Consider the following 25720-nt stretch of genomic DNA (forward strand, 5'->3'; position numbering starts at 1 on the left):
GTTTAAGAGCTGAATATGTTAAGACAAGCTATGCTGTTTGCTAACTTGGCCTATATGCCTGAAGCTTTCCCTTCCAATTACAAGATGTTTACTACAGCATAACAGATATTTTAAAATGAATACAGAAGCTGGAATGGGTTTTTTTTGATTGTAGCACAAGTCTAAGAAGATTACCATGACAAAACATGAAAAGGAAAGAGGAGTGAAAGCAGTGATTTATAGGCGTTCTAATTTTTCACTTAGGAATTCTTCCACACTATCTGTATTCCACTTGAGGATGCTCAATTCTTCTGCGATGTTCCCACTGTCATCCAGCAGCTTTAGTACAGGGTCAGAACCACGCACATACTGCAGGAAAAACAAAACAAGTCAGTTACCTTGGGCTGGAAATGCACTCTCCATACTAATTCTCCCCCCCCACCCCATTTAAATTGGTTTAAAAGATGTGAAAGCAAGAACAGTAAGAAGTCCAAAGAGTGGCACCATAAAGAATGCTTAAAGCACTAAATTACATCAGTCTTCTGGGCAAACTTTGGCAATACAATCTGTGCTAGGAAATCAATCTAATTTTAGCTTTTTAAAACTTAGAGTGCTTATAAACAGAAGAGAGAATCTTGGTTGCTCCTGACAGTGCTACAGATATTCCAGTGACGTGCATTTTATTTTGGGTTTATGGATTTCATTACCAGTGTCTTTAACAACAATGTATTCTGCTTGTCTTGAAGAAAATAGATCTATAACTATCAAATTAATCTTATAAGCTCAGTCTTTGAGCTTGTTTTCTCCTAGGCTGATACCTCCACTCCCCCACTTATGTTTTCTCCCACTGTGCAGATTAATAGGAGAGGTAGAAGTTCAAAGCTAGAGTTGTGTGCATGTGTATATGCAAAGGAAGAACCAGTAACAGGGGAGACCATACTGAGGCTTTAAAGACACAACAATGCTGTAGGTTTCACACTACTAGTGGCAGCTGGCCAGTATTTGTAGCTCTGGATTAGATGTTTTCTTGCCTAGTCCCGAGGGGTGAGGGTGGAAGAGAAGGAAGAAGTATAAGGGACAATGAGGCTCCACTTCATATGAAATTAAACACAGTCATTTAAGAGCAGTATATATTTATATTGAGATCTAGAACAGAGTTACTTGGTAGGCAACAACTTCAGTTCATGCTTCTGTGTGGAAGAACAAGTCAAGAAAAGGGAGGTTGTGGTGGGTGTCAGAGGAGCAATGCCATAAGCCTGGCTTTGAAAGATGGTATTCTACTTCAATTTTTAAGTTACTGAGGCTGGATTTCTGAAATCAAGCAGCTGAATGATTTTTCTCATATAATCAAAAGCCTTTTTACCATGTTAGAAATTTCTGGTCACTTTAACAGCTCAAAATTCTACTATCAATTTCTAATGTAATCCCATTCTTTCCTGCTGTGTTGTATCTGTGCCTACTGGGCTTTGCTAGTAACATGAGACTTTAATGCTTCTGAAGATTCTCTAAATCACAAAATATGTAAGGCAAATAAAAGCTTTTAACAGTATTAGAAGGTTCTAACAACTTAAGTTTATGGAAAGATCTCCCCGGGAGTATTTTACTTTACCCTACTGAGCTAACCAAGCTGGTTTTACTTAATGAAGCTAGTGGCATCTCTACCCTGTTTTCCAAAAGCCTTGTAAAATACAGATCCATTTGCAGTAGTTTTTTTCTGGCAGTGCTGTGTAACAATTGTAGGCTACAGCACTTTGATGTTCAATGCAGCTACAAAGTTGAAAATAAAAAAGGCATGCAGAAAGAGGGAAAGCTTGTGAAAGAAACTGGAGGGCAGAGAAACATAAATGCACGAAGCGGAGGAAATCAGTTTTAGACTGAATCTACTGCTGAGCAGGCGAATCACCTATTCTGGCCATGCATGGCTATGAAGTCGTTCCAGATGGTGCCATTTGGTAAACAGAGATGGGAGACCACAGGGTGATAGAATCAAGATGTGTATCTGTGAGATACACTAGAAGTTTACACAGGATTTTAAGAGGAAGGTGAAGTCCTACATTAGAGCACGAAACCAAAACTTGTTTGAGCTTAAGGCACTGTGGCTTTGCATACATGCACATCGTAAGAAATGCCAGTCACTATCTGCTCTTCAATAAAGCTGGGTGTTTGTAGAAAAAACATAATCACAGAACACAGTGAGGCACTTCTGAGGAGAAAAACCTAAGAGTCACTGAATGTATGGAAATGGCAGCTCCACCAGAAAGCAAGGAAAGAATGGGAGAAAGGGAAACTATGGCAGAATAAACTCAAATAAGTCCAAGATACCCACAGAGTAAGGACAGAATGCAGGCATTCCTTACATTCTTTTGCCATTTGCATTCACTTATGGGTTCCAGTGTATTTTATCTTGGATTAAAACAAAAAAAGAACCCCAAACCCCAAAGACAGCAAAGAATTGGTACCAGTTACTGAGCAATAAACCAAGTGATATTAGCAGCAGGAACTGATGACAATTGGCAATGTGAGCACATGTTCTCTGCTAAAGGACTATTTGATCAGCAAGTAAGGAACAATGCAGAGAAGGAATGTCTCCATCAAGCTTAATTCTTCCTTACATTAAAAAAAGAGTTAGGTTACTACTCACCTTGATTTGCAGTCCCCTGAAGAGCTTTGGCTTATCACTCCTGACAAAAGCTATGTTTTGGACAAAAGAAAGGAAGATAATCAAACTCTTCTCCATTCCAACTAGTATTTCCTGAATCATTTACTTTGAAGTAATGATTTAAAAGATATCTTAATACTTAAAAATTCTTAATATCCTCATAAAATTACTAATTGTATACCTATTATTCATAAGGAGCACTACAATGGCTAGCATTGCAAACAAGCTTCACATCTGCTCTCTTCTTCCTTAAACACTAATGTAACTGTCTAAATTAGTTTATCTGCATGTACAGCTGACAGTCTGTGCTAGTTTGAGCTTAGCTAGAGTATTTTAGTGAAAAGAATTAGATTATAGGCTGGGAAATGAAACAATAGTGTTGTCTACTTCACTTCTAGGCTTGCTGAGATGTGTAAGAACAAGAACACAAACATAGATTGCTCTCTCTCTGGCTAGGGCTGCATGCACTTCTCTAACTTGCTGCCTAACTAATCTGTCTGCTTCCTAACCCCCCCGGCTGACCCTCCAAAATCACCTCGAATGTAAGGCAAAGTCTGCAGTAAGGTAGAGAAGTGGGAAGAAGGTGGAAGGGTGGTTGAGAGTTCTTCCTGGGGACTCTGGTTTCTGGGAGGGCTGTTGTGATTCTGTATTACTTTTTAACCTGTGTATTTCTGTATATAGTTGTATATATTGTAAATACTTGCTTGTCTATTGTGCTAAGCTGTAAACGTAGCTTCGTTCTTTAATTTGCAGTGGCTGAGTCTAGCCTGGGTGATTTTCTTAAGTGTGGGGGGGTAGGTAACACCCAAACCATCACACAGTTTCTAGCAGAATGGTCCATAGCCCACTGCAACATGTAAACATGAAGAAATGCAGTAGAGTGATTGGGTGAAGACAAACTTGGTGAGACTAAATACAACACAGATCCCACCAATACCCTGCACACAAGCTGCAGCAGTGCAGGTGAAAGGGCATAGAGCACACTGCAGATAGAGGCATTATTCTTGCAAACAAGATGGGCAATCTCTTCTTGCAGAGATCTCAGAGATTACAAGCTGAAAACCAGCAAAACAAGAACAAAAATCAAGAAGACAAGTTGGTGTCTCCTTTTCTCTTGACATTCCTAAAGGCAATCATGTTTAAGTTTCACTTGTATGGCCTGCCCTGTAGCTACATGGGGATAAGTTTTAAATCTGAGGTGGGCTGCTGCTGAACAAGCCTTTGCTTGAACCACCGGTCAGCAAACAGCAAGTATTAAGAGCAGGTCAGTCCCTGCACCCCACAGCATAACACATGCCTTGTGTTTACATTAACTTTAAAAAGAAGAACCAATATGAATTATTTCAGGGAAAAATGTGAGCATAATGCCCTACTCTCAAATGTTCTAGTCTAAACAGAACTAGACTGAACTCTGGAAGCATTTAATTTTTATTTAGAAAACAGCATAGTCTGCACTCCTGCAGGGTGGCATTTCCCCAAAGATGAACCCTGTCAGTAGGGATTGACTCTTACAAATGTGCTAGCTGCACGTTAAAGCTGCTTTTCCAAGGTTAGACAAGAATGTATCTCTCACAAATTGCAGTGCATTCAGCTGGTGCCTGGAGATGACTGCAAACTCAGGATTGATGTTTCATTCTGCCTCACAAAGTGCAGGGTTCTCCACAATAACTGGAGAGATGTCCCCTGGCATCTTTATGCCTATCTTTATATTACTGCAGATAACTATGTGAACACTTCTCAGTATGCATATACTGAGTGGCATTTATGTTCTTCCCTCTTCCACTGTGCTGCTTGTACAGAACAAGATTGCACACCTTGCCTGCTGCACCAAACCATAATATAAACAAGTTACAAACCACCAACAGCCCAGTGAGTTGCCAGCTATATTGAAGTCCTGAAAAAAAACTCCAACAACTTGTTTTCATTCATAGATTCATGGAATGGTTTAGGTTGGAAGGGACTTTAAAGATCATCTAGTTCCACCCCCCCCTGCCATGGGTGGGCCACTTTCCACTAGACTAAGTTCCTCAAGGTTTCATCCTACCTGACTCCTCCAAGGAGTGGGCGTTCACAGTGTCCCCCAGCAACTGCTCCAGTGTCTCATCACCCTCGCTGTAAAGAATTTCTTCCTAATGCCTAGTCGAAATCTACCCTCCTTTGTGCCCTTAACATATAACAGCAGGTGGTCAGCATTACCAAGAGGTTATGCCTAGAATATAGGCACCTCTGCATGGAGATATGTGACACCACATCTATTTTGCGTCAGGAAGTTTTCATACAATATATCCTATCATACCTCAGAGAACAGATCAGATGTGTGCACGCATAAACACTTGGCTTGACATTTAGGCCTGAGTAATTCTCACATTCCTTAGTAATCTCCATTCAGGACTCCAACAGGCTTTTTCAAAAGAAAGAGGTGTTCTATAGTCAAAGATACATTATAACAGTATCAGTGAATTTCTCCCCTCTGCTGTGTGCAGAGGCAAAGGCTGCTCTTGGCTCTTCAAAAGCACTTGCCATGGGTTGAGTTTAGTCTGCTGATGATATTCAATACCATGCTCCCATCGTCACAGGTTCAAAATGAAAGTGCTGGCTGGAGCTTGAAGTTCAGATTGTAACGTGAGAGGCTTCCTGTTTGGTTGCCGCTTCAGTTTCTGGGTTTTAGGATGTTGTTTTTTTCTGCTGGGCTGGTTACTGTGTGCTGGGGGTGAGGAGGGAACTGTTTTTATCGCAGGTTTCTGTTTGCTACTTTTCCATTTTGCTGTGTTTCCTGCAAATAGGCTAAGGTACTTGTGCATTGTATTATCCCAGTAAAATCTGTCACCTCAATCCATTTTTTGGTGTGCTACTTTCCCTTCTGTCTGTGTTGGGGGCAGGGGGCTTCTGTGAGTTCAGGCTGTGTTAACCCAGGACAGCTCTGTTCAGTATTATCTGTTTTTGTCAAACAGTTTGTTGCTGGGCAGGATTTAAAATGCCCATAGGCACCTGATCCTTTTCTCTGACCTTTTAGTTATAGTTGGTTGCATAGCAGTGAAGTCTTGCTCTGTAGGCTCACCTCAGGACTGCCTTCAAACAGAAGGCATATGCTTTGGCATTGTACTTGTTTTATAAGGGCATAAGGTGAAGCAAGTTTATTAACATTGTGTGAAAGGACAGTTGCAAAGCTGGTAGTAAGAATGGCTCTGACTTCTAGTCTGAGGTTTAATTCACCAGAACATAGTTTCATGGCACCAAGTTCACAGTTCACCTAATGGAAGTCAAAGTGCAAAATGTCTTCCCTGGTCACCCACGGGTGGATTACATAAATGCTTGCTTCTCTGCAATGTGTAATTGCTAAAGCTGCTACAGGGAGGAGAAAATGGGGAGATAGTTTTTAGTATTAAACATCCAACTGTTAAATAATGTAAAAATGTGCAAGCAGCTTTCAGACATAGCAGCATAGGAAGCAAAAATGTTGATGTCAGGGTATGGAAGGAAAACTGAAGGCAAAGCATGTGCACCACGTCACATCATAAGCAAGTAGCCACATGTCCCAAAGAAGTGCACTGTAACAGTATCAGACTTTCTAACCCTGTGAACTTCATTCTGTTTATTCAACTTTGGGCATGATTTTGTGGAAAGAAAGAAATATAGATTATTCCATCAAACCCGTTTTAATGCATGTTAGTATATTAGTTCCTCACTTTAGCTTCCAAAACTGAGAATAAGATATTTGTACAGTGAGTGTTTTTCTTTGTTGCATTGCAGATGTGACTAATGCAGAAAGTCACTATGATCAGCATTAGAAATAAATGTCCCATTAACAGAAACCAATTTTGTTCCAGCTGTCTTAAATTTCAGGAAAAATGTTCTGTAGTGCTTCAGCTTTCAGAAGATTTAGACATTTGACATTGATACAAGTGTGTAATAGCTACTTTTAAAGTGACAAAATATAATACTGCCTGCAGAATAGGTTTTTCTTCCATCTAATTCTGTTCCCATTTTATGCAAGCTTGTGCAGTGTTAACACTGAAGCCAGAGAACAGCCACTCACATCCAAATGAGCTTTCATCTGCCACTCAAGTAACAATCTTCACACCTGTTACAAGCTTAAAGTGCTGTAACCTGAGTTAACCCCCAAAGGCTGTTCTTTAATACAACTGAGTTCCACAGTCCAGATTTGCTTCTGAAACTTTATCCATTTTACTATGCTCTCTTACTGTTTTTCTTTTGCAATTAAAGTTACCCACTGACTGAGTGCTTCTTAAAGCCTCCTTTTCATATAAAACCCTACAGATTCATTTTAGTGTTGGATTTAAATTGGAAAAAAATATGTGAAAAAAAATCTTATGAGTTCAACTTAAAGAATATGAAATATCTTTACTGTTGCTGAGAGCCATGACAACGAGGCTTGTGACAGCAGGTCGCAAGGACACGAGAACCACTGAAGCTGAAAATTATGCCTGTGAGTTTAAGGAAGAACTGAACTGCAGTATGCGAGCAGGTGATGATTATTTAGTGCTCTGTAAAGTTACTACAGAAGTACAGCTTACAATATATAACATTAGTGTATAGTTCTGTAGAGAATTTAGCAATATTCATGTTATTTCTACTCTTTAGAAGTAAGGATCCTCTGCTTGATCTGTAACTCAAAAAATACAAAACATTGAAAAAAAAATTAACCTAATCTCTGATCTGAATGAGAGTCACTATACAATGGCAATAAAATCTCACACTAGTTTTGAAACAATTATGCATACAGACAAGCATTTTTAACCTGGGCTGCTTCAGACTGATTATAATAGCCTCAAATGGGAAAGGCCTGGAAGATTAAAAACCTTACTGTCTCCATTATAGGTTTCAGATTTTAATGACAGAAAAAAACATATGTCAGAACGAGTCAATCTTCAGCATAAGGTCAGCAATAATTTTTTACTGCTCATTTTTTCCTCCTGGTAAGATACAGCATGTCTTCTAGCAAGATGCTCCCATTAAAATGATTAAGTATCTGCCAGTAGAGTTCATTTTTATTTTTAGATAGCTGTGCTTTTAGTTTAGGTTTATTCCATTGCTTCCTGTTGTAGCACTAAGTAGGACATGTAACATTTATGCCCATATAGATTCATCCAACTTTTTCAATTGGATATACCCTTCTCAGTTTACACTAGTGAAGAGAATCCTTCTTAAGTCTTGGAAGTTGTGCACAGACATACTGCTTCCTATTACAAGTAACTGTTATTACAAATGCTGATTATGCAATGAAAAGCAGCAGCACACTTCTGTGATGAAGGTAACTATTGCTCCTGTGTCTTGATATTACACCAAAAGAGTCTGCTATGCAATCAGGGTAAAGAATTATTAGTGGTCTAAGAGCAACATCTGAAAGAAATACCTCCATCATCATTCAGTTGCTATAGATGATGATCTATTTTTGGAGAAAATGTGATACATTTTCATTTTTCATACATTAAATTAGCAATTGGAAGCACATGAGTTATTATTATGTTTCAAAATATGTTTTACCAAACTCTAGCACGCTACTTCATGCCACTCAAGTGCAGAATATACAACTGATTTTCACAGCTCAGAAACAGGAAAAACTACACGTGTTACAAGAAGTGATCTAATACTAATATACAAGACCATGATTAAAGTACATCTAAAATTATCTATAAATAGTTGGCCTGAATTAATTTCAATAAATAGAAAGCAATTGTAGTACTGCTTAGTATAAAGGCAATGAATAAAGAACAGTTTGCTTCACTTGGCGCTGAATTATTAGACAGAAGCGGCTTTGAAAGTTCAAACAATTACTAGAAACAAAAGTTTATGCACAATGTCACAGATCTGTACATAAAAAAAGGCACAAAGGACTTGACCATTTTGTATCTGAAATGAACTCCTACAATCCTACAACAAATTACATTTTAGTAGCTAAAAGAATCCCCCTGACACTTTCACAGCCTGGGCAACAGAGTGCTAACTGACTCTGAAGTCAGAGATCTAACATAGTTGCATACTGCACAAGTTCAAGGATTAAGGACCTTGTTTCTGTAACAGATTTTCTGGGAGCAGGTCCACTTCTTAACTAAATGTCACACCGTGAGAGGTGAGAGTTGCTTTATTGATGAGTGAAATGAATGCAGAGAAACATGAAAGAAACGTTCAGTGAAAAAAACCCAGCCCAATTCATTTTTTGTTAAACTGGAAAGAGCATAGGAGTCTAGGCATTGTGATCTTCTGCTTAAACAGAACATGACTGCCACTGAAAAATCAACTTAAAAGTAATGTGCCAATCACTGACCCAACTACCTTATTGTATTTTAAAGGCTTTGTTTTATAGATGTCAACCAAAACCTGTCAGATTTTCTGTGGTACCTGGTATAATAAGATATGGCTTCATCTATCAATCTTGACACTTATGTTTTCAATGTTCTACTTTGGATTGTTTCTACATTATAAATATTTAAGAATAGTTTTACACAGAATGATTTCAAAATATATCCATTTTTCAGCACAGCATTTGTAGTGCAGCAATTTATTTCTAAGAGAAATTTAGCTGGAAAAATATTTCAGTACCAAACTTATAAAGACTTGGAGAAATGTGAGCTGTTATCTGACTTATCACCAGAAACCATATCTGAAAAAAATCTATTAGACATCCTTGTTTTACAAAAGATTTAGTAATCTGTTATGATACTTTGAAATGTAATATAGAAGATAATCTTGCTGAAGATTACACTTTTTTACCACTTGTCACTTCTTTGCTTTCCCATTGTCTACACAGGTGTATTCAGCACCTATTAGTAGCTAAAACACAACCAGCAATTTTGATACAAGCCCATGAAATACTGCATCCAGTAACCACTCGTAACACAGGTTTTTCTAACTGTCTATAGTTCTTAGTCTGTTACATTTACAAAGTTTTATTAACTCAGCAAATTTTAAACCTTAACTATTTTAAGATGTGAATCTTGTCATAAAAGCAACACTGTCCATTCTTTGGCCAAGTAATCTATGGGAGCAAGTGAAGTGACAGAACAATTTACAGTGGTATTTACAGTAAAGACTTCAGTTAGATACAGAGGTAAAACAGACTGATCCACACACAGGCCTGCAGAATATAACTTTGCAAAAGAACCACAACATCTCTCCTGTGCTGACAGGCTGAGAGAGCTGGAGTTGTCCCGTCTGAAGAAGAGAGGGCTCTGGGGAGACCTTATAGAGGATTGTGATGGTTTGGGTGTTACCCGTCACCCTACTCTTATGAAATCACCCAGACTAGACTCAGCCAGCTGGAAAATAAGAATGAAGCTTTATATTTACAGCTTAGCACAATATACAAGCAGATATTTACAATATATACAGCTGTAGACAGAAATATACAAGTTAAAAGTAATACAGAAACACAACAGCTCTCTCAAAAAACAGATTCCCCAGGAGGGGCTCCCAACCACACCTCCACCTTCTTTCCACCCCTCTACCTTATCCCAGAGTTTGCCTTATGTGCAAGGTGAGTTTGGAGGATCAGACAGGGGTGTTTAGAATGCAGAAGGATTAGTTACACAGAAACAGTCCAAGGAGAAGCAGCACAGGCTCCCAGAGACCCACACAGACTGTCTTATCTATGTTTATGTTCTTGTTTTTATACATCTTAGCAAGCCTACGAATGAAGTAGACATCACCATTGTTTCCTTTTCACAGCCTATAATGTAATTTCTCTCACTAAAATATTACAGCTAGCCTCAAATTAGCACAAGGATGAAGGAGTGCCTACAAAAAAGTTGGAGAGGGACAGTTTATGATGGCTTGTAGCAATAGAACAAGTGGCAATGGTTTTACTCTAGAGAAGGACAGATTTATATTGAACATTAGAAGGAAGTTCTTTACTATCAGGTTGCTCAGGTAAGTGGTGGAGGCCCCATTCCTGGAGACATTCAAGGTCAAGCTTGACAGGTGTCCGAGCAACCCATCTAGTTGGGGATGTCCCTGCTTACTGCAGCAGTGCTGGACTACATGGATTTTCAATGCCACTCCAAACCCAATGCATTCTAATATTCTAAAATCCTAGCAAAAGCTATAGGAAAGGAATCAGGAGTTATTTGCAGTGAGGCACTGTCAATGACAGGCTACACAGTTCAATGAAGCCTCCAAAGACAGTGCTTCAAAAGCAGCAGCATGACCTTCAGGCGACCTAACTTCCACAGTGAACATTCAAGTGAAAACTTAAAAACACTCATAAAATGGAGACATTAAACATTGTATCTGGTAGATTTTCCCCTTGATTTTAACTTCTATGTAAAAGTATTCTAACATTAATACTAACACAAGGACAAATGCCAGCTGGAAGAATGAATTCCACTGCTTTTTAAAGACCACTAAATATGCTCTTAAAATTTATCCCATCTTCCAAACTTGTTCAAATAAAGATAAATTTTAGATTGGGTAACTGCAGACATTGGTGATAAAAAGGCAAAAGATCAAGTGTAGTCTTAGTCAGCCCTTTTTTGATTCTTACTGTACCATAGAAGAACTGGTAGTCAAAACAGAACCTACTGGAAAAACCCACTGACATTTGTCAAGCTATACGATTAATGGAATGTTAATATTTGAACAGGTTTAGATAACCAAGAACTGAAAATTAATGTTCAGGTTTTCTGTTTGTACTGTCAGCTTTTGCTTTATGATGCACACACAGTAGAAATGGAGAGCCATTCCTTTTCACACGTCAAGCTAACTGCAAGCTTGAGCCACGCTAACAGGTAGACCTTTGTCTTTAAAGCCTATAGCTCAAAAGAGCACTTAACTGTTACAACTCAAAAAACAAGCTGAGTGAATGGGCAACATCAGTTGTGAATGTTTTAACATTTGCTAAATTTGAATAGCGAAGGCCATAACACGGACTCCTGTGCTAACAAAGTTAATCTCCTCACCCCATGAAGTAGGACAGGTCATTTAAAGAACTTTTGGCATTTTAAATAGTGGAAAAGAGAAAATAGCATTATTCTGCTCTTGCAGTCAATTAACTGAACTGTGTGTGGGCAGAAGTTGCAGAAAAGGGTCTAAAGCTGCATAACATGTTAACGGTAACCTGGTTTCAAATCAGTTTAGGTTTTTCTTTTACTTGTCAGTCAGCCTTCAAATTAACACCTATTAATAGGAGCCAAGGTAGATGGAGACATGCTCTTTGTGCAGCTGTATTTCTAAAGCTAGATTTGTTTTTTTTCCAAACTACAGCATTAGGATCTTCATGATGGGGGCAGGGGGGAATATCAAATAAAAGTACTGCTATCTCCTAAGCTCTTCCCCAGTGTATAAGAAAATTCCGGTTTGAAATTGCTAACAGATGTTTTTCCTGCAGCTTCCACCCACCACACACTGATGGTGCCAATTTCCTTTTTACACTAGTATGTTCTATTCACTGTAGTTGACTGTCATTATCTACTGATAAAACAATTATATGCAGGGTCTGTTAAAGGGAAGTAGTTCTGTAAGTGCAGGATATAATTTCATCTATCAATTATTGGAGACCAGTTCCACGAGTCTCGGGTCAATTCGACTTTCCTGATATAATATACAAAATTTATGACTACTTATAGTAGTACTTAAAAGCACATTTTGTCATTCATCTGTGACAGTATTTCAGATGTGAAAGAACAGCAGTGGCTTTACTTACCCTGGACTTGAGGGAACCTTCCCAATTTTCATCCACATACCTCTAGGACAGCTCCTGCATAAAGCTAGAATAATAAAAATAAGCTGTTAATGACATAAACATCTAAATTGTGAGTTTACTTATGGGAAAGCCTCATTAAATGAAATTTTAGTCTCCACTTTAAAGATAGCATTGAGAGTTCATACTAAATATAAGGCAGTGAATTTAGACAATTAGTAGTCTATTGTATCTAACTGTGATTGCAGAAAACAGTGCAGTCCACATTAACAGGCCCTAGCTGAAGTAATTTATGCAGACTGGGTTAACTTTGATGCTTATACTTTAGATGTCCACCGCTCTATCAGCTATGAAAGATACTCAGGTTTATTGTTCTCTAAAGCAAAGCCTAAGTTCATTTTTTTTTGGCAGTATTTAAATAAAGTATATTGTTCTTGTATATTGTCACCTGTTTTTAAACTTTGAGGGTTTTTGATGACGCACAATTGATTCTATAGTTTGCTGAACCTTAAACATACAATAGATTTTTATGGCTACTAAAATACAACTTGAAATTCCAGCATTTTAATCTTATGCATAGCTATCAACACTGTGTATCAAATTATATCCTTCTAGCCCTAAAACCTCACTGTATACAGAGAAGCAGACACAATAAACCTCAGTTACATATTTTTAATTCAATTCATTGCCTTCTATAAACAAGAGTTCTGCATTCATTTTCTTTTAGACAGTGCTTTCATAGTATGTTCAAGTCAAGACACTGAAAAATATTACCTTGCTGAAATGAAGTAAATTCTCATTTCACTTAGTCTGGATCTATATAATTAAAAATAAGCTTTGACTATGAGCTTTAATGAGTACTAACCCCTCTGAAAAGGGGCTGAGAAGTCATAAAAGGAATCCACACAACAGAAATATCAATTTTATTAACACTTTGTCTTCCATCTATGTAGACATTCTGTACAGCTATGAATACATCTTTGTTTCAGAATATAAATCTTCTTAATTCAGTTCCAACTCAATATTTGCCTAAATACTATGAATTAGAACATAAGAAAGACTCAAATCTAATTCTTAGAGAAATTACAACTTATTTAAGGTGAACTATTTAGTCATTACTTCCACAGGAAATAGAACAAAAAATGTTACAGTGCATTACCTCTTCCAAAGAGCATCACAGAAATCTGCTTAAACTACATTCACATTTTCAACCAGACAAATAGATTTAAGCACTAAAATTTGACTGTTAATTCAATCTGCCCAGAAACAATACTTGAGAGAGCATGACTATCAAAAGACTTTTTTAAGTTCTTTTTACTACCCAAATAGAACTTCTAATTTTAAAAGGCACTGATAAACAGCACAGATACTAGCTTGCATAACAAGTTTCTCAGAACATTAAAACATGAGATAATTACAAAGATGGAGGAAACGCAGAATAGTGAGATTACAAACCTCACTTTGTCCTTATTCACTGTTCTTTAAAAAACAACTGTATCAGGAATCCTAGATTTAGATATTAGCTTATACACTCACTAACCCATTGGACATCCAGACTGTTTTTCTGGTACTGACATGCACCTGCATTTTTTCTGTTAAAATGCACAAAGAACTAAGTATACAAAAAATTAGGGCAATGGTAAAATGAGCATTCTTCAACTTTTATTACTGCAAATAATTCTTACAGATTATGTCTTCCTTTCAAACAACGATTTCTATGGCACAAGATCACTGTAGGAATCTCAACTATGTAAGATATCTTGACATTACAAACTACTCCCAGTTTGCAACCCCATGCCAATATCTGATAGAAAAAAAGTTTAACAAAGAAAATGACTCAGTCACTGATGTCTATATTTTGAATTTACAACTGCTGCAATTGAAACCCAACTGTGCTGGTACAAAAAAGTTCATATTCATGCTGGGACAAACAGCTGCTCTCTAAATGGCTAGACAAGGGAGAAAAAACATCCACTGACTTCATTTATAACTCTAAACAAAGGTGTCTTTTGCAAGAAACCCAGGTTTATTTGCATCGCTTAGCCCACAACAGAAGTATACTTGTTAATATCTACTGCTGTTACCATCTCATCATGTCCAGAGCAGATGCCCCCCAAACTTCCTTGTGAAGGCATTTACTGTGTTGATCAAGTATTACCAAGAATGAAATGTATTACACTCAGTGTGGAGGCATACAAACATGACAAGTCAGTTCATTATACAATACTCATGAATTAGTTTATTTGACAACAATGCTTCACTTGTCATAGTGCACAAAGTGAGATTAGTACGCAAGTAAGGAAATAAAGACTCTCTTAACTATTACTAGTGTCCATTTTAACATCCACAACAAGTGCTGTTATGACTTCCAGGATGATTCATGTCTGTATCTATAAAAATAACCTAGAATGTTTCTAAATATTCTACCAGTAGGATTTCTAAGGCTGTTGTGACAAAAAATGAACTTTTCCCTCATCTTTTACAAACCACTGAGTTGGGTTACATTTAATTTAAGAGATTTTACAAGTACCTCCCTACCTTCTAATAGTTCATGCTGATGCAGTGAAGATGGCTTTTCACAACCAAGAGGAAGAAAACCAGACTATCAGACATGTCTGCTTTAGTGATTAAAGTGTTAATCACAAGCAAGTAAACCATTTATATAAGAGCAGCATTAGATAAGGATACATGTTGTAAAAGTAAAGTATTCCAACAATTAAAAATAAGGAACCTTGACTTAGCTGAAGGAAAATGTTTCCCCTGTTATTAGGAGGGAATCTGAGCAATTTCTGCAAGACAAAGTTCCAGTGGTGCTTAACTTATAAATAGATACAGCATTCTTATCACAATTACCACAGCAAAACTCCTGAAGAAAACTTTCACTCCTACTAAGGGGCTGCTATGTAACTGCTTAGTGTTTGTGACCAAATGGGAACTCAGATCAAATGGAACTGAAACAAACAGTACATAAATATTGCTCCCTGATCACAATAAAAGGTTCCAAAAAGGTTTTGTAAAATACATTTTTTTTCACTTTGATAACACCTCTACTTTGCACACTACTTTCTTCTGACTGCTGATTAAGACTGACCCTGCACAGGTTACAGTGTCACTCAAACTGGATTTGTACAGCTGTTTGCAATCAGCTAAAAATGTACCATAATGTCTTAAAACATGCAATGAAACAGGCTGTTAAAATAAAGCCACATGATAAATGGCTACCTTACAGTATCTGGATTCCATCCAATATTTGCATATTTTCCTCTCCTAACATGAAAGAGTTTAAAAATAAAGTAGCTCTGAGAACAAGCAGTAAAGCAAGTTAAAAACCTGAGTTTTTCACTTGCTTCAGATAAAAGAGTCTTCCACTGAATAACTATCTAAGACTAACCTCCTTCTAATGCAAGCATTTTTTTCTAATGAAATTTAATGCAATTTTTATTTAACTCTGTAAGCAGATCTGCCAAAGAAACCTCATCATCCCATTGAGTAGGGCAACAAAGCTGGTGAAGGGTAGAGAGGACAAGTCTTACGAGGAGCAGCTGAAGGAATTGGGATTGTTTAGTCTGGAGAAGTGGAGGCTGAGAGGAGATCTTACTGCCCTCTACAACTACCTAAAAGGAGGTTGCAATGAGGTGAGTGTTGGTCTCTCTTCCATAGTAACTATTGGTAGAACGAGAGGAAATGGCCTCAAAGTGTGCCAAGAGAGGTTTAGATTGGATGTTAGGAAAAAATTGTTTCCTGAAGGAGTGGTCAGGTATTGGAACAGGTTGCCCAGGGAGATGGTGGAGTCACTATCCCTGGAGGTGTTAAAAAATGTGAAGATGTGGCACTATGGGCAATAGTTTCATGGTCATAGTGGTGTTAGGTCAACAGTTTGATTCAAGGATCTTAGAGGTCTTTTCCAAATGAGAAACAATTCTAGGATTCTATGAATTCTATCCCATGTCAACCCATACTACTGTTTTACTTCAAGGTCATGAGAAATATAGGTATTATTATTGGACAAGGTTGCTTGGTATATGCAAACTGACATTGTTTTAAAATAGGGACACAATGTCTTTGTTCAAAGGTATGCAAAGTAAGTTTTAGTGTCCCACTCACTGAAGCAAAATAGCAAGTTAGCAATTGATATTTACTCTTCTGAGAAGTGAAGTCACAAAAGAGATTTTGGTGCAAGTTTCCTATGCTCTTTCTGTGATGGTTTGGGTGTTACCTGCCCCCCCCCCCCCACTTTGGAAATCACCCAGACTAGGCTCAGACGGCTCTGGAAATTGAATGAAGCTTATTATTTACAGCTTAGCAGAATATATACAAAGTAACAGGTAATACAGAAACATAACAACCCTCCCAGAAACCTAAGTCCCCAGGAGGGGCTTCCAACCGCCCCTTCACCTTCCCCCTACCCCTCTCAACCTTACCCCAGTCCCAAGGAAGAATGGAAGTTCAGCCAAGGGGTTAGGAGCAAAGTGGATTAATCAAAGAAATGGAGGGTGCAGTTAGAAAGAGAGAGATGCATCTCGGAGCTCACCAGCAGCAGAAGTGTGTTACCTATGTTTTGATTTTTGTTTTTATACATCTCAGGAAGCCCATGAGTGAGGTAGACATCAGCCTTGTTTTCCTTTCACGGCCTGTAATCTAGTTCTTCTCACCAAAACATTCTAGCTAGGCTCAAACTAGCACATCTTTCCTAAACTTTCTAAGTACCAATTAATTTCTTACTTTTACTGGAGAACTAGCTTAAAATAAAAGAATATACATTGATAGGTAAACTCTAAAGTATATTTTCTTCTGTGGGGAAGAGAATTCAAGATATTTGTATTGTGAAAAATTTTCAAAATCACTTTAGTGTTGCCCTTTCCTGGATATAGAAAATGAGCAAGAATCTGTGGGTTAACAGAGCTGTCAGAAGATCTCGCTGCCAGAAATATTATGAATTACTGTTCTGTAATGCAGAAAGCCCGTAAAACCACTGATACACATTCACATCATTCAGAACTGATGTAATCAGTAAATTTAGCAACAAAAAAACTGCTTCCATTCACAACTCATTATCCTGTGAAGAGCTTGGAGACAATGAGTCAAACAGTCAAAAACCAGTTATCTGAATTAGTGGTCTTCCTGTGATTAGTGATGTGTATTACAGGCAAATTCCTCTGAAGCAGAATCTGAGTTCTCATTTACTCACATAGAGGGAATACCAAATGAATATAAGGGTGAAAAAAACATTCACAATGAGGGTGTTTAAGCATTGAATTTACTAAGAACAGTTGTACAATCTGTGTCCTTGGAGATTAGCAGAACTTTGAGATCCGCTTTGAGTTAGAGTCAACTTTTTAATTCATTGTGCACTACTATTATGAATCTTCCAGACAGAAAGTGTTGGCATTTGTCCATTTTAATTTTATTTTAAAAACAATCTTCTCCTTGCAGTATCATGTAAACATTTTTGCTCTTTAGAGCAACTACCAAAAAGCTTCAAAACAACTTCTTCTTTAACACACTTTAACAACTTTGCTCTCTGAAAAGATCTGGTGTAAGGCCATGTGAACAAGAGTTGTGGTACAAGAATAAAAACATGGTAGGATCTTCCTCTAGAAATGTTGAATATTCAATTAAGCACAAAATGCTGCACTGCAACTAGGGAACAGCTTTGCATCATGCCTAGCTGCCTCGTATTTCGACCAACCTAGCTGCAAGAAAGACTGGCTTATTTTACCAGCCAGTGAAAATTTGTAATAAAACTACAACAGGTTCCTCTACTATGCTTTGACTTTTCTTCCCATTTTCCAGCATTTTCTAGTATGCATTCCTAGGTTTTTCTCTCCACTTGGTCCTTTGTTTTCAGCATTTTTCAAAACGTTGAGAAAACTCAATACTTAAAGGTCACTAAATACCACTATTTTCTAAATCTCATTCATTCTGTTTGTCTACAGATTATGTCCACAGACCTGCAGTCACTTTCAAACAGCAGTCAGAAATACTGAAAAATCATACAAGGTTCAGGTAGGATGTAGAGTGGGGAGCTGAATGTAAAGCAACCTTAAGACCAGATTTAAGATATTTTTTAGAAAAATTAATGTTCAAAATTTAGTCTGCCTACATTTACTCCACAGTAATGTTTCTTGATACTCTTGTGTCAAAATAAAAACAAATTATTTACTGGGACAGGAAAAACATCAAGTTGGAAAAGCATCCTCTTACAGTATAATCATAGAATCAGTCAGGGTTGGAAGGGACCACAAGGATCATCTAGTTCCAACCCCCCTGCCATGGGCAGGGACACCCTACTTTAGATCAGGCTGCCCACAGCCTCATCCAGCCTGGCTTTAAACACCTCCAGGGTTGGGGCAACCCATTCCAGGCTCTCACCACTCTCATGATGAACAACTTCCTCCTCACGTCCAGCTTTGCTCCATACCCCCTAGTCCTGTCATTACCTGATATCCTAAAAAGTCCCTCCCCAGCTCTTTTGTAGGCCCCCTTCAGATACGGGAAGGCCACAATAAGATCACCTCAGAGCCTCCTCTTCTTCAGACTGAACAGCCCCAACTCCTTCAGTCTGTCCTCATAGCAGAGCTGCTCCAGCCCTCTGATCATACTCATGGCCCTTCTCTAGACATGCTCCAGCATCTCCACATCCCTCTTGTAATGGGGGCTTCAGAACTGGATGCAGTACTCCAGGTGGGGTCTCACCAGAGCAGAGTAGAGGGGAAGAATCACATCCCAAGACCTGCTGGCCACACTTTCCTGATGCAGCCCAGGATCTAGTTGGCCCTCCGGGATGCAAGTACACACTGCTGGCTCATGTTGAGCTTCTCATCCACCAGCACCCCTAAGTCACTCTCCTCAGGGTTGCTCTCCAGACAGTCACTGCCCAGCCTGTATTTGTGCTTGGAATTGCCTCAACCCAGATGCAGGACTCTGCATTTGGTCTTGCTGAACCTCATGAGGTTGGCTTGTGCCCACCTCTCCAGCCTGTCCAGGTCCCTCTGGATGGCATCCCTTCCCTCCAGTGTGTCTTGCACCAAACATCTCGGCGTCATCAGCAAACTTGCTGAGGGTGCACTCAATGCCACTGTCCAAAGATGCTGAACAAGATGGTCCTAGGACTGATCCCTGAGGGACTCCGCTTGTCACTGGCCTCCACTAGGACATGGACCCATTGACAGCCACTCTTTGTGTGCAGCCATCAAGCCAGTTCTTTAACCATCTAGTGGTCCACCCATCAAACCCATGTTTCACCACACTGGAGACCAGGATGTGGTGCAGGACAGTGACAAAGGCCTTGCTCAAGTCCAGGCAAATGACATCAGTAGCTTGGCCCTCATCTGTTAATGTTGTGACCTGTTCATATAAAATAATACAGTACAAGTTTCTAAAATATTTTAGTTATTGCTACATCTAGTGTAAGTTTGGTGGAAAAGAACCCTGAAGTCTTTATTGTCTTAGCAATGCAGAAGCCAAATAAATTATTAAACCATGAATTATAAAGCCATGCTTTGACAGCTCATCATATTTTGACAAACCTGAACACCTGCATAGGGAAGTTACAAAAAAAAAAATCTCAGGATTTTAGATGGGTTTGCTCACAACTGTCCAGAGGAGCAATAATCACTCATCTCCACATAAAAGTATATGTAGACTTCTGTATCATTATGTTTGCCTGATTTTACAGTAGAATAATAAACTATTTAGAAATAGAATAACTATTTAGAGATAGCAGAACATCATTGCTAAGTGCACTATCTAAGCCATCCATTTCCATGTCACAAATTTCCTCACCAACTTTTGCTTATACCTGATGCCATGTTTTCTAATTCATCAAACTTCATCACATTACAACATGACAAATACTTGTCATGAGAAATCCAAAATGCTAAAGTTCAACACATCCTGGTGCATGAGAAACTTCAAAACTGTGTTTATAAACATTGATGACTTTTAAGGGTTGCTGTGGTTCTGCATAGTGCAACTGTGAAATTTAATGTACTGCAGAGTTGATTCTTACAATCAATTTGGATTTTGACACAAATATATTGCTAACTCTAAGATTATAATATGCAATTAATGGAATATGCTTATAGCTGTGTCTGAAATGGTCACACAGCATAAGTGAATCTGCAGATGGAGTGCAGCTATTTTCAGCTACTGCAAAATATGGACAATCTCTCCTGCTACTACAATTTCACGCACAGTTAGCTTCACCTCCATTTCATCCTTCTCCGTTTTACACACCAGCAGCACTCATCTGACAGACTGAGGCTTAAAACTTGCAGCTGTCTAAAGCAATATTGTTTAATCTAGCTTCTGAATTAGTCTGAACTTGAATACTAATTTTTTTTTTCATTTTAATCCACAGTACAATTATGAAGTAATTAAACTATTCCACTGGACAGGTGTCAGTGGAAGTTAAGAACAAGACAAATACTGGGCAACAGAAGCACCTCATGGCCATTTTCCGGCATGTCAATTCACAGAACACTGTACCAGTAACAAGACCAGGATTAATAAACATCTTTCAAGGCCATGAAACACTTGAAATCTGTAAACATCTCATCTGAGGTTGCACCGATGGTATTCAGCAGGAAGTACTTTTAGAACTGGGCATATTTCACAGATCATTTGTGAAAAGCAGCAATGAGACAGAAATTCTCAGATACGCATTTTACTTCAAACTCATTTTAAACTAATTTAGAACTCAGGCACAAGTAATAGAATGAATTCTTGCTTTCTCCATTTCTAGTATTTGAAACAAACTTCTAAGAAGAATTAACTGAAAATCCTGAATTACAGAAATTCCAAGTTAGCACAGACTACCAAGATGCTGTGTCACATGATGGGAACAATTACCTGCTCACATAATGAACAAGCTAGGGCACATCATGGAAAGGAATACTGTTGAGGAAATCAAGATTTCAGGATGTCGAGGCTTATAGTCACAGTATTAGCAGAACCCAGAGCACCACTCTAGAACTCAGCAACACATATGGTTGCCAGAAAATCACATAAAGACTTTTTTTCCTCAGAAGTCACACATAAAGACATATTTTCCTCAGAAGTCACACTGACACAAATGCAATATAACTCCTCTAGTTTATTTTCCCAATGACAACACAAATTACCCCGATCTGCAAGTTCTTCTGCTGCATCTTATGCACACTGATACGAAACCGTACAATTATACTATAGCTACAATCAAGAACATCACTCTCCTCATCCTTTCTCCCCTCTCCCCACAAATCCTGTACTTCCTTCAACTAAAGGAATCTGGACATAACTCCCCCATTAGTGACTTCAAGCCAGAAAACATGTCACAACAAAAAAAGCTTATTCAGAGACATTATTTTAGAGCAGTACGGCAAGTCTGGATATACAGACCCTGCAATATATAGAGCAGTCTGGATATACAGACCCTCAAGCAACGTTGCATTTTCCTCTTGAGATTATAATACAGATGCTCCTATGTTTTGAAAAGTTTCATAAGCATACCACAATATGTTAAATTATTCTACAAACAATTTGGTCCAAAACTCACCTTTCTGGTTTCCAATTGAGCTTCTTCTTGGCAGCACTGCCTGCAGAATGGATCCAACTGATTCAGACTGAACTGTCCAAGAAGATTGCAAGAACTGCATAACAAGTTACTGGAGAAGCCCAGCTCTCTGCACGCTTCTGATGACAACTGTGCTCCATATACACTTATCTGAAAAGCAATACAATGTTATACTTTAGTATTATACTAGTTGTTTTTAAAAAGAAGGTTTAAAATGCTTTAATGATTAGAAAAAAAACCAACAAGTTTCTTGTGATCATTTACAGTAACTCTTAATGGTTTGCCTGTTAAGTGCAGCTGGGAATGGCATAAAACTAATAGTGAACTCTAGACACTCACAATATGCATATTTCAAGGTATCAGATCTGCCAAAAGTCACTTTTCCATACACATCTAACAACTCTGCTGTTTTCCTACTGTTAGCTCCGAATTAGGGAAAAACTTAAAGATGATGGATCAGCTGAAATGCACGTGGCTACAGGCTCTAAAGCCTGCTCATTCTACCCGATTTCAGTAAAACCCGTGTCACCAATACCACATTTGGAAAATAAGCACAACAGATGAGCTTGGGAAAGGCACAATCGGAGAGTGAAGAAGACATAAAAGCAGGATTTAATTTCATGTTTGCATTGATGTCACATGAAAATCGCAAACTAAAAGTGGAAGTGTAAAAACACACCTGTGATTCTGATTTACTAGCAATGTGTTAAACCAGGCTATTCAACTACATGACTCCTATGTATAACACCAGTTCCATTTTTAATGAGCAGCCAAACAATTTAACCAATTATCCCAGCACTTAAATGGTATTTGGGTTTGTTTTCACATTCTCACTTCCCTATGCAGGCGTTTCTTACATTCTAGATTAAAACCTTTCCTCCTAGCAGTATGCTGGGGTAGAAGGGAGTAAGGGTAGCAAGAGAGGAAATTATGAAAGGAGAGAAGTTTTCCCAAGTGTTTCTAAGCCTTAGTGAAAGACCTTGGGATAAAAGCAGCTAGCACACACACACACAGTATCACAGTATCATCAGGGCTGGAAGAGACCTCACAGATCATGAAGTCCAGCCCTTTACCACAGAGCTCAAGGCTAGACCATGGCACCAAGTGCCACGTCCAACCTTGCCTTGAACAGCCCAAGGGAGGGCGACTCACACAAAAGGCATCATGAGAAGAGTAAGATGATACCAGCAAACTAAACTGCACAACAACAGACAAGAGTCATAAAAACTATGCTGGATCAAACAGAAAAATACAGAAAAAAACTAAGGTGGTACTTCAGCAAATCAGACACAAATAAGATAGAGATAAAGCAGATTTCCACTCCTGAATTGGCCAACTAAAGGAAAAACCACATCATTGATGTGCCAGATAAGAAATGCTATGCAGTAGGAATTGGTAGAAAATTATTAGGTGCTTTATTAGTCTCTCTGTATCTGCTAAAATAGTTAATATACAGAAAACTATTTTGAAATTATTGTCAGGCAGAACAATACTTCTGCTCTTCCTACAGGACACTGCTGAAGTAATTTTTGTATATTACAGCTGGCAAGCAAAAAAATGGAACCCTATTCTACTGGAATAATCTATTATTTAGTCTTTCTAAGGGATATTGAGAAACACACCACCACCACGGTAGTACAGAAAATCCAAGAAGGATGCCAAATGCTGCCAAAGCTACATTTTAATTACTGTTCACTTACTAATTATGACAGTAGCTAGAACAGTTTTCCTGCGTGTTGCTTTACTGTCATCATTTCCTTACTTGTGTATCTGTGCACAAACAAACGTATTGCTGGCATTGTCATTTCGCCTCCACTAGCAACGCTTTTCACCATCAGATCTTTAGAGCATCTGCATCTGCATGTATAAGGCCAGTAGTGTCTTAGTCCAGGGGAGGGGATCAACAAAAGTAAGTGTATGATAGCAAGTAAAATCTCCGTCACAAGAGAATTCTACACTGAAGTAGTTCTGGTTGCACAGCAAGGTAAAAACAGCTTTAGTACCGTATGCAGTGCACTATCCTGAAATATTAAGTATACTAGTTAATGTCATTGTCCAGAACCCTCACATTCCAAACACTAATTTCCCACCAGGAGCTGAAAGTTTCAGCTACTTCAGTGATGCATTTCATTTCAGCAGTGTGCTCTCCTTTAAAGCATTTGCTACAAGTACAGGTTAGGACTGTTTCGCTTTTTACATTAAATAATTTCACATACTAAAGCAAATCCACCATTGATAAAAATGGCTTTAGGAAGTACTGAATAGTTAAGAGTGTAACATTTTAGCAGGCCTTTTGTACAGTGTTATGACTCTGGAGCTCAGGTGCGTCAGAACCTTAAAGGCATGAGGTGCACTAAAACAGAGAAAGCTGATCTGTCTGGAAAACTTCGGAGGGCTGCCTTCTTGGGACAACTTCAGTTCGAAATACAAAGCCATCCATCTTCACTTTCCAAACACATACCTGTTTAGCAAACAAGACAACCCAGGTTGAGGTTGAGATTTATAATAACACACAAGTTCTATTAAAAATGTAGTGACAAAACTCGTAGATTTATTTCAGGAGTCACTGCAATACCCACAGCGATTGCCGCATTTTCGCAGCTAACGGGGCAAACAGGAGCCGAGGCGAGAGACAAGATCTTTAAAGCTTCGTGAGAAATATATGTTTGACCCGATCAATTCGTGGCAAGAGGTCACAGACAGGGAGGCATGTGGAAGAGACAGCCTTTTTGCATGAGCAAAGGGAGGAAGGGGGGATTTTGAATAGAGCTGCATTCCTCCTTGCACCACCTTTTTGCATGAGCAAAGAGAGGAATACAAAGGACACTACTAGTTTGGAGTTCATGGGAAGGACACTTGAGGAAGACCCCTTACTTCATCACTGAAGACCACCAGAGGGACCACCGGATAAAAAGAGACATGCGTGGAAGAGACACCCCTAATTCCTAAAACTGATAAGGAAAACCCAACCTTTTCTTGGAATTAGTAATGAATATGTAATAGAATAGGGCATAAAAAGAGAAAACTGAAGACAAAGCTTGTGCGTTAGGGTAGAGCGGAGCCTCCCCGCGCACCCAGGCCTGTACATTGCTTGATTCCTGCAACTCTATTGAAGCCTTAACTTGAATGAACGCAAGTTTGTGCCTGGTATTTAAGACAGCTTCAAAGCGCGACTCTAGCAGTTTGAAGCAACAGATGCAGCGACAGCTAAGGGAAAGAGAGCAGAGACAGAAATCAGCCTCTGACAAGGAGCGAAAGAGGCAGTGATCCAAGCAGGAGCGGGACGAGGCCCTGAACGACAATTCGGGGATAGGAATGGGCAGGGCCGGGCCAGGCTCGCTGCCTCCGCCTCTCGCTACTAAGACACGTCTCACTTCCGCCCCATTCCTCCTGACGCCCTTTCTCCTAGGAAATCCGGCCGCGTTCAGACCCGAGAGCGAACAAAGCAGAAAAGCCTCTCACCGCCTGCAGCCCCACCAGCAACCACAGCCAGCAGCGCCCCAAGGCCCCTAGCTCCACGGCCGCCTCCATCTTGGTGCCGCGACGCTGCTGCCAGCGTTGCCGGGGGGTTGCAGATGGACCTCACCCACTATGGCTGTCGAACATACTGCCTGATAAGGGAGAGCGTAGACTTGTCCCCAGTTCTCGGCACCACAAGCAAAAATAGGTAGCCTAAAGCCTCTGGAGGAGGACTGGAGCTAAGCTATTTTGCACTATGGAGAGCAGCTCTTCAGAGAGAGATGAGAGGAGATGTTGTTCCCCAACCTTACTCAGGCATTACGGAACCCACCCTAAGGCAAGGACCTGTCCTGTTTCCGGCGAGTGGCTGCCAACCCGTACGCAGGCTCCCAGCCCCAGCAATTGACAGCCG

General features: G+C 39.1%; 1 protein-coding gene across 1 annotated transcript; it reads right to left on the minus strand.

The window, feature by feature from the left end:
- On the minus strand, positions 1-25608 carry SELENOF (selenoprotein F). The gene is made up of 5 exons (XM_064147951.1): positions 25312-25608; positions 21832-21999; positions 12297-12360; positions 2621-2670; positions 1-348 (listed from the first exon to the last, which is right to left on the minus strand). The coding sequence occupies exons 1-5, from the start codon at positions 25378-25380 to the stop codon at positions 217-219; spliced, it is 483 nt and encodes a 160-aa protein (XP_064004021.1). The 5' UTR covers positions 25381-25608; the 3' UTR covers positions 1-216.
- Positions 25609-25720: the final 112 nt, after the last annotated feature.

This window comes from Pogoniulus pusillus, chromosome 8 (assembly GCF_015220805.1).
Source record: "Pogoniulus pusillus isolate bPogPus1 chromosome 8, bPogPus1.pri, whole genome shotgun sequence".
In the NCBI taxonomy this organism is placed as follows: Eukaryota; Metazoa; Chordata; class Aves; order Piciformes; family Lybiidae; genus Pogoniulus; species Pogoniulus pusillus.